Source organism: Eublepharis macularius, chromosome 18 (genome assembly GCF_028583425.1).
Source record: "Eublepharis macularius isolate TG4126 chromosome 18, MPM_Emac_v1.0, whole genome shotgun sequence".
NCBI classification, from domain to species: Eukaryota; Metazoa; Chordata; class Lepidosauria; order Squamata; family Eublepharidae; genus Eublepharis; species Eublepharis macularius.
Genome location: NC_072807.1, coordinates 2,663,403 through 2,680,346, shown reverse-complemented (window position 1 = coordinate 2,680,346; position 16,944 = coordinate 2,663,403). Strand labels below are relative to the sequence as shown.

At 50.2% G+C, this 16,944-nt stretch overlaps 1 protein-coding gene across 2 annotated transcripts; it reads right to left on the bottom strand.

The window, feature by feature from the left end:
• Window positions 1–144: 144 nt before the first annotated feature.
• LRRC23 (leucine rich repeat containing 23) lies at window positions 145–9,559 on the bottom strand. Of its 2 annotated transcripts, none has more exons than XM_055002832.1 (8): window positions 9,517–9,559; window positions 8,296–8,427; window positions 7,237–7,349; window positions 6,678–6,931; window positions 3,845–3,975; window positions 2,966–3,102; window positions 2,338–2,608; window positions 145–229 (listed from the first exon to the last, which is right to left on the bottom strand). In XM_055002832.1, exons 2-8 carry the CDS (start codon window positions 8,410–8,412, stop codon window positions 191–193), a joined length of 1,062 nt encoding a protein of 353 aa, XP_054858807.1. In that variant the 5' UTR covers window positions 8,413–8,427; window positions 9,517–9,559; the 3' UTR covers window positions 145–190. The 2 variants fall into 2 exon arrangements, with proteins under 2 accessions (XP_054858807.1, XP_054858806.1); XM_055002831.1 differs by lacking the exon at window positions 9,517–9,559 and adding an exon at window positions 9,215–9,398.
• Window positions 9,560–16,944: the final 7,385 nt, after the last annotated feature.

Here is a 16,944-nt window from a genome sequence, read left to right as displayed (position 1 = left end):
CCGCGAGGGGAAGCGCAGCGCAGCGGCAGCCCCGCCCGCCCGGCCCCTGCTGGGAGTCGGCCCGGGGCAGGCCGGCGCCCCCCTGCTGGGCCGGGGCTTTGCCAAGGCGCCTCTGCAGAGCGGGCCCGCGTCTCCCTGGAAGCCCGGGTGCGGCGCGGCGTCCGGCGGCGAGGCAGAGTCCGGCCCGCGCTCACTCGACGGCCTCGGGCTCCGGGGTCTCCTCTGCTTCCTGCAACGGAGAAGGGAACGGGCCGTGACGAGCCGCCCTGGATGGCGGTGCTCTGCAGCCCCCCCCCCGCCCCCCCCCCCGCGCAGCAGCAGCTGCGGCCCAGCCCGGCGCTCAGCCCGCCAGCGACCCCTCCCCGCCTCGGGCCCTGTTTCAGTGCGTGTGCTCCGTGCGGTCTGAGGTCAGCCCTAGAACGGCTTCGGGTCTGTTTCAGCCTGTCTTCAATTCGCTATCGGAGTGGCGCTCCGGTCTTTGTTAACTGGTGTTCATTTACCCTGTGGCATTCTTTATGGAAATGTCCTTGATACGGACTGCACTAATCCCGCTTGAGTCTCAGTGAGAAGGGCGGACTATAAATGACATAAATAATAACAATAAATGCGTCTGCCTGGTCGAGCAGCTGAGATGTGCCAGAGCCACCCGGGGTTTGTGCAGCTGGCCTTCCCCACTGGCTTTGGCCTTGGAGGTCTAAGCAGCTGCTTCAGGTGTTTTTTCCCTCTGCCAGGGCCGGTCTCCTAAGCTTGGGTGCAGCCTTTCAGGGCGTGGCTGGCAGTGCCCGCATGCAGCCAGTCTCCAGGAGGCCTGGCAGAGCTTCCCTGGCTCCTCAACTGGGCTTCCCACTCACCGATGGCACCCTGCCCAGGTGCTTTGATCGGTATTGGGTGGAGAGAGAGAGAGAGAGATTCCATCTCTTTCCCTCCCTGGCTCTCTGACCGGCTCAGAGCAACTGCTGCCGCCCAGGCCTGCACCATGTGCAACACAGACTTCAGCTTTCCTTCTGCCTCTTTCTCCTGCTCACTGCATCCTTCGTGACATACTGAGCCCTGAGCAGCACAGTAACGGGCTTGCTGGATCAGAGCCAGGCCGTGAGATCGAGTCTCCTGCTTTCGACAGTGGCCAGGAAGAGGGAAAAGTGGCCCGGAAAAGGCCACGCCTCCTGCTTTGATCCCCACAACTTGGTATTCAGAGATACACTGCCTCGGCAGGTGGAGGCTCATTTTAGTTCTTGTTGCGAATAGCTGTTCACGAGCCCATTTGACACAAGCTTTTATCTAACCTCTCTTTAAAAAGCCACTGTGTCACCACAACTTGTCACAGTGAATTCTGTGGGATTAAGTATTGTGTGATGAAGAACTTCCTTTGTCTGACCTAACAGAACTCGCCTTCATTGGGTCACCTCAAGTACCCAACAAAGTTGGGGGGGAAATCCCTACCCTCTTTGCTAACATCTTCATCATGCCTGATCTATTTATTTGCTTCATTTATAGGCGCAGTCATTTTTAAAATAAAATTAACAACTTCAGATATTGTCACCTTTTTCATGGGACTGTGTTCCCAGCCTTTGATTGTTTCAGTTGCCCTCTTTTGAAACAGGGCCGCAAAAACTGTGGCCTGTTTTCAGAATATGGCAGCACCGTGCATTTATATAAGGGCATTAGGCACTTTCTGTCCCTTTCCAAATAATCCTTAGCAGCGATTTTGCCTTTTTCACCCCACACTACAAGAGAGCCATACAGCCACGCAGCGTAGACTGCATCTCTACAGAAGGAGGACGAGGGGACTTCCAATTGAGTATTTGCTTTCATCTTTCAAGACTTTGCAAGCCACCCCCCCCCCTCCAGGGCCTCTTTGGAGATTCAGAGCGGCCCCTCCTTGAGATTCTCTAGGGAAATTAATCTCAATACCTCACAGCCCAGCCTTATCACCCAGGCACGGTTAAAGGAGCCCTCCTATTGCCCAAATGTCTACAGCGTTTTCCTCCAGCCTGTCTCCTCTTCTTCCCCTCAACATCTGGCATTTCTTTTATAGCTCTCTGCCACATCTTTCACAAGAGGGCCAAAACAACCAGACTCCTGATTTCACTTGCAGTCGTATGTGCCATTGAGGAACTAATGTTCCTAAGCATACCAGGGCCTGATTTGGCTGGGGGTGGGGGTTCAACCTTCCCTCCTGCACCATTTTCCCATGCCAAAATGGCCACAGGGGCGGGCAGTTTTCCCTGCCATGGGGCTGCATGTGTTCTCACTGCTCTGGTGAGAACGCTGCTCTCAAGTCCTTTGCTACAGATACAAGGTACCAGTGTCCTCTTGGAATACCCCTCGATGTCTCACCAGCTCTAGCTCCAGTTCCTTCTCTCGCTGCATTTCTTTCTCTAGCTCCAGTTCTTCTTCCCGCCGCCGCCGCCGTATGTCTTCCGCATCGGCCCGCTCGTCGTCCTCAAAGAAATCTTTGTCGAGGCGCTCAAGGCGGGGGAGCAGGACCAGAGTCTCCAGCCGGTACTCCCCCTCATCTGAACACGGGTTGTCCAGTAGGACCAGGGCCCTTAGCATGGGCAGTGTCTGAAGCTTAGCCACTTCCTGGATCTGCGTAATTGCGTTCCCCCTGCATTGGTGTGAAAATGACCTTTTTAAACCTCTTAAAAGAGCTAGAGACTTTTACCAAAGGTTGGTGTTTGCAGAGCAGACAACTGTAAGATCCAGAGGAGTTAGCCATGTTCGTCTGTAGTCACAAAATGGTAAAGAGTCCAGCAGCACTGGCACCTTTAAGACTAATCAACTTTATTGTAGCATAAGCTTTCAAGAACCACAGCAAAGCTTATGCTACAGTGAAGTTGGTTAATCTTAAAGGTGCTACTGGACTCTTTACTATTCGACAACTGTAAGGGGTCTTTAGTCCTGTGGTTTCTCCATTACTTTCAAAGGGGTTTCTGGTGGAGACCCTCAAAAGAGGCAAACCCACCGTAAGTTGAGATATTGAAGAGATTTCACGCTTTCTGAGAAGCCATCCAGATTTTCAAGCAGGTTGTCCCGGAGATGCAGGGTTGTGAGTTGTGCCATAGCCTCCAGGCCTTCTATTTGGGTTATGGCGTTCTGAGCCTGAGATGGGGAGAGGGAGAATCGGATCAGTGGTGGGTGCGGATCCCGAGTGCACGCACTCACACTTCCTGTTTTGGTACGGCATGGGGACTGGGAGAATCTGCTGTTCCCCTCACAAAGTTCCAGATCCCCAAGTTCTCATGGGGGCTCCACATATTCAGATATTTCTCTCATTCCCATCTTGACACATTCTACTAGAGGCTATCAGATACAAAGCTGCAGAATCCGGCACTGTCAGTTCTGAGCCTAAAAGGAACCAAAGCGTGTCAGAGGAACGATAGCAGCTTATGCCCGTTAACAAAATGTGAAGGCAGGGGCATAGAAGAGAAGCATATCGTTTTCCCTGTGGATTGTGATGTTCCACCCCTGGAAGATCTAGGAGAGGTCAGGGTTTGATGTCAACCAAAGTTGGTTTATTTCATGTATAACATTACCCTTCTTACTGGGGCTATTTTATTTCATCCTCACCACAACCCTGTAAGATAGGACAGGCTATTGAGAGAATAACCAGCTGACAATCATCCAGTGGACAAGTGAGAATTTGAACTCAGGTCTCCCTGATCCAAGGCCACCACTACTACCACTAGGCTACGATAACTTTGGTTAGGCTGTTCATCTCATCAATGTAAGAGCACAAGACTACCATCAGGATTGAAGCTTGTGGGGATTTAGGAGAGGAGGGGTTCTGGAACTTGGGCATCTGTACATTCTCTGAATTACAACTACTAGTGTTCTCTCTTACCAGGTACAAACTTTTGAGCTTGGGCAAGTAGAGTCCTGCTGTAGATTTGATGTTGTTACTCCGCAACTCAAGTGTGTGCAGATTTGATAGCTTGGTTGGATCCAGTCCTGATATTACCTCAATCTCATTCCCTTGGCACCAGAGGAATAGAAAATGATTATGAGATTTATTCACTCCAGAGTATTTTGCAGTGGTACAGAATTAGGGCTCAATATTTTTTTCTTTTACAAATTTAGCTGCCAGGAGTACTTTCTGAAGGAAATGGAAATAGAGAAAAGGGAACTCTAATTCTTTCCACTACCGTTGTTTCCTTGCCTTCCTTCAAGACTTCCTCAAACTGCTTTTTTACAGATATTTGTTTCCCCAGTGGGAATAAAACAGCTCAGGGGAAGTGGTTTTCAGTGAGAAAAAAGCAGTAGATAAAGGGTTACAGATTATTTCCTGCCACTTTCCTCCTTGATTTGGCAATCCTGGAGGCTGTATTTGCAAAACACTCTTCCCCTCCCACAGGAGCTGAGACAGACCACATTTCTGGAATCATTCTGGATAGGTTAAAAGACCTGTCTTTTCTGGAAGGCCTGTGACTTGGATGTGACAGTATGCCAGGATTTTTTGTATGGTTTTTGTAGAGCTGTGGGATATTGGTTCTTTTTATTTGTTTTTTTGGTTTCTGTCCATTTTATTATAAACTAGCAACTAGCTCAAGAAAGGGGATGGCAGGCAGGTGGGCACTGCCTCCTCCTCCTCCGTGACTCATCCCAGCTGGGTGAAGGTGGGTGGGGGGGTAGTCATTGCCACTTCCTCGGCTCCTGATCACTGCCGGGGGAGGGGGGAAGGTTGGGGGGCATTGCCACCTGCTCCACTCCTGATCCTGGCCAGGTGAAGAGAGGCAGGCATTGCCACCTAATCTGTACCTGATCTCGGCCAAGTGAAGGGGGGGGCATAGCCACTTGCTCCGCACCTGATCCCAGCAAGGTGAAGGGGGGTGGGTATTGCCACCGGCTTCATACCTGATCCCAGTAGGGTGAAAGGGGGGGAGGGCATTAACTCCTGCTCTGTGTCTGATCCTGACCAGGTGAAGGCAGGGTGGGCATTGCCTCATGCTCTGTTCATGATCCTGGCTGGGTGAAGGGGGGTGGGCATTGACAACTGCTCTGCTCCTGATCCCGGCTGGGTGAAGGGGGTGCGGGCATTGCCACTTGCTCCGCGCCTGATTCCGGCCAAGTGAAGGGGGGGTGGGCATTGCCACCTGCTCTGCTCCTAATGCTGGCTGGGTAAAGGGGAAGTGGGCTTTCCTCCTGCTCCGTGCCTGATTCTGGCCGGGTGAAGGGAGGCAGGCTTTGCCTCCTATTCCCCTCCTGATCCTGGCTGGGTGAAGGAGGGGTGGGCATCGCCTCCTGCTCTGTGCCTGATCCCAGCCGAGTGAAGGGGGAGCGGACATTGCCTCCTGCTGCATGTCTGATTCTGGCTGGGTGAAGGGGGGGGCATTGCCGCCTGCTCTGCACCTGATCCCGGCTGGGTGAAGGGGGGGAGCAGGCACTGCCCACTGCTGCATGCCTGATACTGGCTGGGTGAATGTGGGGGGCGGCCATTGCCACCTGCTCCACCTCTTATCCCAGCCGGGTGAAGGAAGGGTGGGCATTGCCACCTTCTCAGCTCTTGATCCCAGGTGGGTGAAGGTGGGGTGGGCATTGCCACCTGCTCCACTCCTGATGCCAGCCAGGTGAAGGAGGGGTGGGCATTGCCACCTTCTCTGCTCCTTATCCCAGCCAGGTGAGGGAGAGGTGGGCATTGCCACCTGCTCCACTCCTTATCCCAGCTGGGTGAAGGTGGGGTGGGCATTGTCACCTGCTCCGCTCCTGATGCCAGCCGGGTGAAGGTGGGGTGGGCATTGCCACCTGCTCCTCGCCTGATCCAGGCTAGGTAAAGGGGGCGGGCATTGCCACCTGCTCTGCTATTGATCCCAGCTGAGTGAACGGGTGGGTGGGCATTGCCACCTGCTCTGCTCCTGATCTCAACTGGCTGTTGGTGGGGGTGGGCATTGCCTCCTGCTCTGTTATTGATCCCAGGTTGGTTAAGGAGGGGGGTGGGCATTGCCACCTGCTCTGCTCCTGATCCCAGCTGGGTGAAGGCGGGGGTGGGGGAGGCAGGCATTGCCACCTGCTCCCCTCCTCATCCTGGCCTGGGCTTCCCGCTGCAGCATGCTCTCTGGAGGGTCAGGCTGCCTCGCCTGGGCTTCCCTCCATGGCAGCGCCCTCTGGTGGTGCAGCAGGGTAGGAAATAAGTCATCTGGAACACGCTTATTCTTTTATATAGTAAGATGTTGTTTTCCACTGTGTTAATAAATGTCTTGGGGATCATGTATGGCTGAAAACTCGGTTACATTTACAAGTATTTCAGTGTATTTTCTGGTAGACGAGGAAGGTGGGAACATCTTTATTCTTGAGCATGGGGTCTGGGTTGAGCATCTGTTGCAGGTATTTAGCCTGGGTGTGGCCCCAGTCCTGTGCCTTTGGCATGGGATAACGGACAAGAGCCAAAGGAGCCTAGGGTTGTAGCCTTTAACTGAGCCAGGCCAGCAGATCCTAGAGCAGCTCAGGAGCTCTGTACCTTTTTTGGCTAAATTAGACCATATTCTGATTCTTTGTAAGCTGGTTTGAGTCTTTAGTGAGGAGAAAAGGGGGACTGAAATACTTAAGGTAAGTAAATAATGGTGGTCTGGAAACCTCCCAAAATAGATAAAGGGAAGCAAGGAATTCATTAAAAAATAAACAAGGAAGAAACCAGTTGAGCTTTTCCTCTCAGTTTAGCGTGCCGCGTTCACCCCACACACCTTTCAAGCTGAGGTTGGTCAAGCGCGGGTGATTAATGCCGTGGGTGTCCTTGATGTGGTTGTTGGCAAAACTGGCAATCTGCAGGTACGGCAGTTCCTCCATGCTGGCACTGGTCAGTTGATTGTTCTCCACCTTCAGCCAAAGCAAGTGTGTGAGGCACGACAAGGGAGACAGATCTCGGAGCAGGTTGTCCGACAGGTCTACGTAGCGTAAGTGGATGAAGCTCTGGATCAAGGTGATGTCTGTCAGTTCCCTGCCACAGAACAAGGGAAGAAACATTTGCCAGACGTTCAGGATTCGCTTTCTGTCGAACCTGGTCCCATTTTTCCAGGAAAGTTGGTGATGGAACAGGACCCCTTTGGAATGGTGACCTAAACATACAAGGTTGCCAACTTCATCTTGGGAAATTCCAGGGATTTGGGGGCAGTGCCGGGGGGGGCAGATTTTGGGGTGGAGAGGGCTCAGCAGGGATGTGACGCCCTAGTTCAGTTATAATTTGGGAAGAAGACCAAGCCATACCTGGAAGTTGGCAACCCCCAAGCACGCTTGCACACTTACTTTTCTCTGGCCTCAAATTTCACAAAGGCGTGAGCCAAGCCATTGCCAGTTTTACTCAAAAGCGAGAGGCCTTCCTTGAAGTGCTCCTCAGTGAGGGGGTTGGAGACGGGATGCTAGGAAAGAGAACAGTCAGAAAAAAGATACTGCTATGATTATCCAGTTGCAACCCTAATTTGGCCTATCCTTTGAAATTTGCCACTGACTCAGAAGATGCAGCAGCAGTAGTATCTCCTACGTATTTTTCTCCCTCCTTCCGTTTCCCCCTCCTTTTCTCCACCCACTGGCCTAATTGTGTGAGGAGCCTTTCTCATAAGAACATGGCAGGACTGGAAAGGTGGGGAGCAAAGCTGCCAGTGGTTTGTCTCCCAACTTGGACAAATGTAAAAGACAAATGCCAGGTTGTCTGCAACCTGGTAATTCCTGATTAAATCCAGAGTCCATTATCCTTGCCAAATATATACCAAGCCTGCTTCCACATAAATGCCATTTCTAAAAGAAGTTATCCTCTGTATGGTTTCCCTTTTTCAACTGGTTCTTCTTTACTTTTAGACTCAAAGGCTCAGTTCAGACAAAACACCAAACACTGGTTTATTTTAACTATGGTTAGTTTGTTAACACTCCACACAAATCACAAACGGCCTCTCTCCTATCCTTTCTAAGGAAAAAAAACTTACCACAGAGAAAAGCAGTACTTCCCTCCCTCTTCTCATTGGGGCAGATTACAGAATTATAAAACAATTCAATAAAGACCGATGGAATACATCCAATAAACAGTGCAGTAAAACTGGATGACACCATTCGAGAACAATGAAATAAAAGTGAAATACATACATCCAAGAAACAATGCGATATTGGGGCGGGGGAACAGGAACAAAAACTACCTTTTCCCCTCAGATACGGGCAATCCACTCAGAATTAAGCCCTTTCAAGTCCATTTCATTACTGAAGCATAAGTATGCTCTTGAATTTCTCTCACATTTATGAATGGGACTTTAAACTTTGGTGGAAGGACACCTCCATTTTTTAGGCATAATGTAGTAGATCTTATCAAATCTTCACCTCTTGTTCCTCTTCCTCAGCAGCTTCCTTCTCCTCCTCCTCTTCTCCCCCTTTCTCATCACCCTCTTCTTTCTGTTCTTCAGCATCATAGTTATCTTCAGGTTCCTCATCGGACATTTTCAACAACTGAGACTTTCAAAGCATTGAAAGAGAGAGGTGCAGACTTTCAGGAGATTGAAAGGGGTATTGGAACTGGCTTGCTAGAGACAGTGAATGTGGACTGTGTACTAGTAATATAGCCTCATCCATCCGAAATGGCCTTTTCTCCTCATACCCTGGGCAGTGACCTTTTTCCAATGAACACCCTGTGGCTCATTTAATACGCCCACTACCTGGGGTTATTCTTTCACTGAAGGCCCTTGCGTTTGAACAGCCGTCAGTTGAACTAGAATCCACCCACTGACTCAGAATCATAAGAGGCCCTTGGGTCATCCTCCCGAAGTGAACCAGGTTTTTGAAACTGATGGGCTCAGGTTCCTAAGCCATGGTACTCTTCGAGGCTAGTATGTAAGAGGCAAGGCCGTTAAACACCCGGCAAACGTCATCGTCATAAGCTTTATTGCGATAGCTCACAGCCTTGACTGACAACAACATCAGGATTATAATACAACCATCACAGTAACAGTAAAAACTCTAATATACCTTACAATTGTATAACAATCATTAAAATCACAACAAATCTAAACTAAAACCAGCATCCATTCAAGCAATTCAGTCAGTCAGCAAAATACGTAAGTTTATCCATCAGGCACAACAGCAATAGATGGTTTTGATAAGGCCTTTATCACTCTTGCAAGGAGCTTTGCCATTTGCCTTGTTATCCATTTACTTTTGTCCGCAAGTAGCATAGTTTATCTATACTAATTATTTGCTCTCCTAGGATATTGTAATAAAATACCCCAAGATAGCTTTCACCTACCAATGCCAACCTTGGGGCCCAAAAGACGTGTGGAAAGGGAGGGATTGGCAGGCGCGGTGTATCTTGGGCTGAGGAGAAGCGGCGCCTGCGGAAATTCCCCCGACTCACTCCATTTTTAAAGGGCCGCAACCTGCTTGCCTGCCGTTGTCATTTGGGGCCCTGGACCTCCTTTGCCCTCTAAATCCCATGGCGATGCTTCAACTCCAGCCAGCACCCCTCCCCCTCCCCCTCCCCCAATAATCCCCCATTAGGCCCCTGCACTCTTCTGGCTGGGGAGGAAGAAACAAAGGCAGCCCCCCTACCCAGCCGCTGCAAGGATGGAGAAGTCCAGGCAGGAGGTTTGTTCTTTGCGTTGCTATGGACGCCAGAGGCAGGTGCGGGGAGTGGGGGGGTTGGTAGGCGGTTTGTCGCCTCGGCAACCGTAGAATGATTGATAGCTTCCGCCAGACTGCGTGGGCGAAGCTGGAGCGAGGCTGACGCGGATTGGCCAGGAGAGGAGCGAGCGATTTGCATGAGGGGGCGGGGCCGGAGGCTGCGGGCTGGCGGAGCGAGGCCGGCTCGGCTGGGGCGTCTTTGAAGCCGCGCGCCGGGAGGGGGCGAGGGGAGGCGCGCGCGGCGCTGCCCCTTGAAGAGGCGGCCGGTCGGAGCGGGATTGGGGGCAGCGGCGGTTAATCCCGCTAAACCGGAGAAGAGCCGCAGCTTCCCCAAGCGACCCTTTCGTTTAAGACGCTGCTTAGTGAAGGGGAACGACCCCGTTTGCATCGCCCTGCGAAGACGCGGCTCCTTTTTATATTGAGAGCGGGCAGGGAGTCGTTTGCTCGCCGACCTCTCTGGCCTGCAGAGGGGCCTGACCCGTGTTGCAAAGCTGACATTCAGTGCGTTACCTTAGGAGAGGCAATTGGGTCATTTTAGATGTAGGACTTAATCTAGGCCTGTTACATAGCTTATTAAAGAAATCCTCTTTCTGACTGCACTGTTTCCCAGCGGATTACCAACCTTGAGTCCCACTGAGAAAGGGAAACTATAAATAACCAAGACGCACGTTATTTATTTGTATCCCACTTTTCTCCCCAATTGGGACTCAAAGCAGCCTAGAACATCAGTCTCCCCGCCTCCATTTTCTCACAACAACCCTGTCAGGTAGGCTAGGCAGAGTGTAGTGGGCCCAAGGCCACCCGCTGAACTTCAAGGGTAGAAGTGGGGGGTTGAACCCGGGTCCCCCGGGATCCTAGTTCAACACTATGCCATGCTAGCAATTAAAAATAAATAAATAAGGTGCCAGTACTCGTATATAAGCTTGGGCCAATTTCCACCAATTCCCCCCTCAGGACTTGGGGGAGCCCCCCAAAACCGCGCCTCTTCTCAGTTCCAGTGAGCATACTCACAAAAAAGCCCTGCAAATAACAGACACAAATCATGGCCTTGGGGGGGCCCCCTTCTTTGAATGGCAAGCGCTCATCAAATGTGAAGCACAGAAGCACAGATGGGGTCACCTGATCCCATGAGTATTTAGGCAGAGGACACAACCTGCCCTGGGGGGGGGGTCCCCTGATTATCCTGCTAGATTGGACCCTGGACTTCTGCCCTCAAGTCCAGCCCTGGTGTCTCCGCTGCATGAACTAAAAATCCAGCCGAGAACACAGCTAGGGTTGCCAACTCTGGCTTGGGAAATGCCTGGAGATCTGAGGGTGGAGCCTGGGGGTGACAGAGGGAACTCAGCAGTGTGCAGTTCCATAGACTGGGTGCCCAACATGGTGGCCATAGGTGCCCACTGACATATTTCCTGATGCCTGCCTGCCAAATGTTTTTAGGCTGTGAGCAGGGCTAGGTGGGCCCTTTGCCCTGAGGGGCTTCGCTTCCAGTTGGTCACTGAACATCTGATTGGTTGCTCAGATTTCTTAAAAGTTGCTTCAGCAGCAGCTACCACTACAACACAAAGATCTTTGCTGCATTATACAAGGTAGGTAAGCTGTTTGTATTCAAGAACATATTTTTAAACAATATGTTAATTTAAGAAGGTCTCCTATTAAACAGAGCTTCTTGCCTGAAATGTTACTATGTGTTGTGTGTGACTTCACTTCCTGACGTTTTGTGATTGGCTCCGCCCCCTTGTATCAATTTCAAAGGTGCCTGCAGGTTCGGACAGGTTGAGGAGCTCTGCTATAGAGTCTACCTTGCGAAGGTGCCTTTTCTTCTTCTTCTTCTTCTTCTTCTTCTTCAGGGGAACTGATTTCTGTAGCCTGGAGATCAGCTGTAATTCCAGGAGAACTACTGGCCTCTTCTGAAGGATGGCCATCATACAGCCAACATTTGCCTCCCTCCCTTTTTTTCTGGGGAAGAGCAATTACAGCAGGGGCAAGAGTTAATTTAAATGTCTTACTGTTACTGTCTCTCTCGGGGCTCAAAGCAGAAGATGGGAGGTACCAGTTTGGGCTGTTTCCTTACCAGTGCTCTATTATCTGTCAGCAGCATTCAATACGGTTGATTATGATCTACTGACCCACCGTCTTGCCGATGTCGGGATAAGAGGGACTGCCTTACAGTGGCTTGTCTCTTTTCTCCATGGTCGGGGACAGAGGGTGGCACTTGGGGAGAAATTGTCATCCCGCCACCCATTGGTGTGCAGTGTCCTCAGGGGGCAATACTCTCCCCATTACTATTTAATGTTTATATGCACCCCCTCGCCCAGCTGGTGCAGAGTTTTGGACTTGGGTGTCATCAATATGCTGATGACACCCAACAATATCTGATGATGGATGGCCGGCCCGATTTTGCCCCAGATGTCTTGGAGCATGCCTTCAAAGCTGTGACTGGATGGTTGAAGCAGAGCTGGTTGAAATTAAATCCCACAAAGACGGAGGTCTTGTATGTGGGTCTGGGGGCCATGGGCACGGGACTCCAGCTCCCCTCTCTGGATGGAGCGCTACTTGCGCCGGTTTCGAGAGTTAGGAGCCTGGGGGGTGATCCTGGATGCCTCCCTGACTATGGATGCACAGGTCGCAGCAGTTGCCCGTCTTCATTTTTCTATCTAAGACAGGCCCGGCAGCTTGTCCCCTACCTATCAACCCATGACTTAACTGCAGTGATCCAAGCAACGGTCACCTCTAGATTAGACTACTGCAACTTGCTCTACACAGGGCTTCCCCTGGGCCTGATCCAGAGGCTACAGCTGGTCAAAAATGCAGCTGCGCAAGTAATTGCAAGGGTCCCAATTAGGGAACATATAACACCTATACTATGTCAGGCTATGGCATTTCAGACACGAGAGTCTGCCTCACTCCCTTCTGCAAGAAGACAAGGTCTCTTGATTTCAAAAGGTTTTATTTTGAAAGACAGCATTCAGGCCTAGACGTCCATATTCCAGGATTTGAGACCCTGGCTGAACAAGGCATTGTTAGGAATGAGATACAGATTAGAAGTTGTTACATTTCACACTCGCAGAGCCCAGCCTCCCCCCAGAGTTCACATAGCAGGAGAGTTCTCTGTGGGAACACTAGTCAAGGTCGACTCGGCTTGTAGAAAAGATAAGACAGTGTCTTCTCCCATGGAAACGGCTCCTCGCAGGTGGGGCCTAGAGGGAAAAGAAGACTAAACAACTAAAGAATTAAACATGGCGTTAGTCAGGTTGCTTCCTGTCAGGCAACATACAAACAGACCCTGACATTCTGCCCCCCTTAAGACCCCTCTCCCCCCGGTTTATTGGGATATTGCTGATGGAAACGTTTGATCAGACGGGGAGCTTTGATGTGAATTGACTCCACCCATTCCCTATACCCCTCCTCAAAGTCCTTCCAATGGATTAAGTAGTAAAGTTTATGGCACCTGAGCTTAGAGTCCAGAATTTCTTCAACTTCGTAGTGTACTTGGTCATCGATCATGGTGGGAATAGGGGTTGCTGGTGATGGGCGCCATTTGTCTGGTGCAGGAGTTCTTTTTAACAAGCTGATGTGGAATGTTGGGTGGACGTGGCGTAGATTCTTTGGAAAAATAACTTCTACAGTCACGCGGTTTATTATTTTCTTGACAGGAAAATGACCTAAATACTTTAAAGCCAGTCTTTTACTGGTTTGTTCCACTTTGAGGTTTTTTGTAGAGATATACACTTTATCTCCTGGTTGCAAATCCCATTGGGCCGCACGGTGGCGATCGGCGTATTTTTTGTTGTCTGCTTTGGCTTTGGTTAAAGTTGTTTGGATAGCCGCCCATTGTTCTGTGATGTTAGTCCACCATTGTTGCAGATCTCTGGCGGGTTGGTTTTTCATTGGCATTTCAAAGGGGAATGCTTGTCCATCATAGCCATGTACGATTTTAAAGGGGGTTTCACCTGTTGAACTGTGGACTGCATTGTTATAAGCAAATTCAGCGAAACGCAGAAGCTCCGCCCAGTTGTCTTGTTGGAAATTAATGTAGCAACGTAGGAATTGTTCTAAGATTTGATTTGTTTTTTCGGACTGTCCGTCAGATTGTGGATGGAAAGCGGAGCTGATTCCTTGCTCTGTTCCGGTTAAGCTCCCGCCAATAGTTGGCAACGAATTGTCCTCCGCGATCCGATATCACCTTAGAGGGAAAAGAGTGCAGCTTCACAATATGTTTCATAAATAATTCAGCTAGTTTTTTGGCTGTAGGTACAGTTGTACATGGAATAAAGTGTGCTTGTTTAGAAAACAAATCCACAACTACCAGAATACAGGAGCAGCCTCTGCAGGTAAATCGGTAATAAAATCCATGGATATTACTTCCCAGGGTCTATTGGGTGTTTCTAATGGTTGTAAGAGTCCCCGGGGTTTTCCTTTCCTTGTTTTGGTGCTTATACAGGTTGGGCAGGAAGATACATTTTGGGATACATCTTTTCGGATCCCAGGCCACCAAAATTGCCTTTGTATTAGGTGGAGGGTTTTCAAGCCAATGACGCCACACTGTGAGAGCTACCTTTACGGCAAAGGCTTCCTTTTCCCAGACGTTCCAATGTCGTTCTGCTTCAGAAAATTTTCTAGAGAGATACGCACAGGGCTTTGCTTTCCCATCTCCCCCTTTCTGCAGGAGCACTCCCCCTATGGCCGTATCGCTGGCATCGACCTGTACTATGAAAGGGCGATTTTCATCGGGGTGTTGCAAAACAGGTTCGGACGTAAATTTAATTTTGAGTTCATCGAAAGCCAATTGGCAGTCTCTGTTCCACTCCAATTTGGAGGTGGGTTTCTTTGCCTGTTCCCCCCTCCCTTTCGTTTTCAGAAGCTCGGTTAGAGGTAGGGCAATTTGGGCAAATCCCTCTATGAAATCTCTATAGAAGTTGGCAAACCCCAGGAAGGATTGTAATTGTTTACGAGTGGAGGGGGTTTGCCAGTCCTGTACCGCTTTGACTTTGGCGGGATCCATTTTTAGCCCTTGTCCAGAAATGCGATAACCTAAGTAATCCAATTCTATTTGATGAAACTCACATTTTGAGAGTTTGATAGGGCGTTTGTGGCACATTAAAGTGGTTAGTACTTCCCGTACTTCCCGTACTAGTTTTATATGTTCCTCTTTTGTTTTTGAATAAATGAGCACATCATCTAGGTAAACAACCACTCCCTTATATAAGTATTTATGCAGTACTTCATTGATCATAGACATGTATACGGAAGGAGCTCCAGATAAGCCAAAAGGCATAACGATATTCATATTGACCTAAGGGTGTGTGGAACGCGGTTTTCCATTCATCTCCTTCTTTGATTCTGACATCGAAGTAGGCATCTTTTAAATCCAATTTGGACAAGGTCTTATCTTGAGCCACGACGTTGAGTAGATATCGGATGAGTGGGATGGGGTAGGCATTGGTTGTTGACACTGCATTGATCCCTCTGAAATCTGTGCACAATCTCAAGCCGCCATCCTTTTTTTTTGACGAAAAGTACAGGAGCTGCATGAGGACTATTAGCATGAGGACTAGTATGAATCCTCTTTCCAAATTTTTATCGATGAATTTTCAGAGCTCTTCCCTTTCCAAAGGGCTCATTGAATATAATTGTCCCTTGGGTAGACTTTCCCCTGGTATTATTTCAATGGCACAGTCTGTAGCACGATGGGGGGGGGGAGGGGGAAGACTGTCCGCTTCCTCTTCACTGAAAGCTTGTTTCAGGCTTCTATATTCTTTAGGGATGCGATTTGTTGCCAAGTAGGCCCCCTCCCCTGCTTTGAAGCCTGCTATGAACTGTGCTAAAGTTTCCTGCGTTGCTGTTTTACTGCTACACCAAAGACTGCTTTGCACGTGTGTGTTCTGGCACACGTGTCAGTTTCCTGCCTGCGTGTCAATTACCTTGCTGCTGCTATAGACTGTGTAGTTTACTGACTCCATGTTTGGTTAACTGCACAAAGGACTCTCTTTCTGGGCAGCCCTGCCCTGACCTATATCTGGAATTCCCAGTGTGTGTTTGGACTGTGTTCCCCGTGCCTGCTTTGCCATCTGCCACGGACCGTGCCTGTTCCCTGCTTTGGACTGTGTTTTAAAGTGTTGTTCCCGCTGCCTCCATGGAAGCCTGCCTCATATGGGCCCAAGCCGCTGCTAGCAGCCGGGCGCCTGCCGGGGAAACCTCCAGCGAGCCTGGCTAGGCGCTCCCTGGTCAGTTCCCGCCTGGAGCCTCCCACGGGCCGGTCCCCGCGCTTGCCCTCGCTACCGGGCAGCCTGCTATCCAGCCCCAGCTATGCCCAGCCGGCATCCATGTTCTCAGGCAGCCAGAAGACCCTGGGAAGAAGACTGCTTTGAGAAGCCATTTCGGCGAAGCGGGCACACCACGTCCGCAGCGAGAGCCCCTCGCCCCGCTCTGCATATCTTAGGAGCCGCCCCGGAGAAGAGCTAAGTGCCGACCATCCCAAGCACTTAAAGAATGCATCTCAAAGAAACCTCCGCATTCCAAAGCTGATGACATCAGGACAAGCCCTGTCCGCTGGAACATCCTTTCAGCCCACTTGGATTTCCCCCTCCCTCTTTTGTCCCCTCTTCCTGAGGTGTCACTTATCACAATCTGATTACCAAAGTGGCCCATCCAAGCCATTCAGTAGCCCATTAGACCCTTTGTTTTAATCTGTGAGAACCACCAAGTAAAGCACCAGCCCCAGGGTACGTTTTGGGGTATTTAAGCTGGTCTCTCAGACCACTCGGTGCCTCGGCCATTCCCTATCCAGACCTCCTTGCTGTCCGTCTGTGGTCCCAGTGCTGGCATTGGGCCACCCTCGCTGCCGTGTCTCTGCTTCGCTCCAGGATTGTGAGTATTTCCCTTACCATCGTTGGGAACCAGCTAATGCGAACGTCTCTGTATTTCATACCCTGTATTTCTTAGGTCTTGTGTGTTCTCTGTATGATTGTGCAAGCTAGGCTTACGCTACACTCAATACACGTGTTTGGACCTTACTCCTTGTCTGCCTCTTTTTCACTAGAGTGTCTGGGATCGGGACCTCCGTAGACATAGGTTATGATCCTCGCTTAATATTAATAGTTACAGACTGCTACAGCTAATTCCCCATTATAATAAAGAGCAGTTCTGGTAACAGTTTACTGGTGGAGGATGCGGGCATAACCCAGTTCGTGTGAATACACGTGAGTCGACACGCGTGTCTTCAGCGAACTGACTTAGAGGAAAATTTTCCAGACCTCAGTGCAAAGAGCGCAATTTAGCTCAGGGAATTAAAAGTGTGAATGTGTGTGGCTCCAGCGAGCATTTCTATCTTGTGGGTTGGCTTTTCCCCCATTTCCT

What these genes read in the sequence shown, in the direction of transcription:
- LRRC23 (XM_055002832.1), bottom strand. Translation starts at nt 8,412, where the DNA reads ATGTCCGATGAGGAACCTGAAGATAACTATGATGCTGAAGAACAGAAA. An exon ending in AGCTCAAAAGTTTGTACCTG is followed by an intron (nt 3,103 to 3,844) that starts GTAAGAGAGAAC and finishes TCCCCATCTCAG; the next exon opens with GCTCAGAACGCCATAACCCA. An exon ending in CTTCAATATCTCAACTTACG is followed by an intron (nt 2,609 to 2,965) that starts GTGGGTTTGCCT and finishes ACACCAATGCAG; the next exon opens with GGGGAACGCAATTACGCAGA.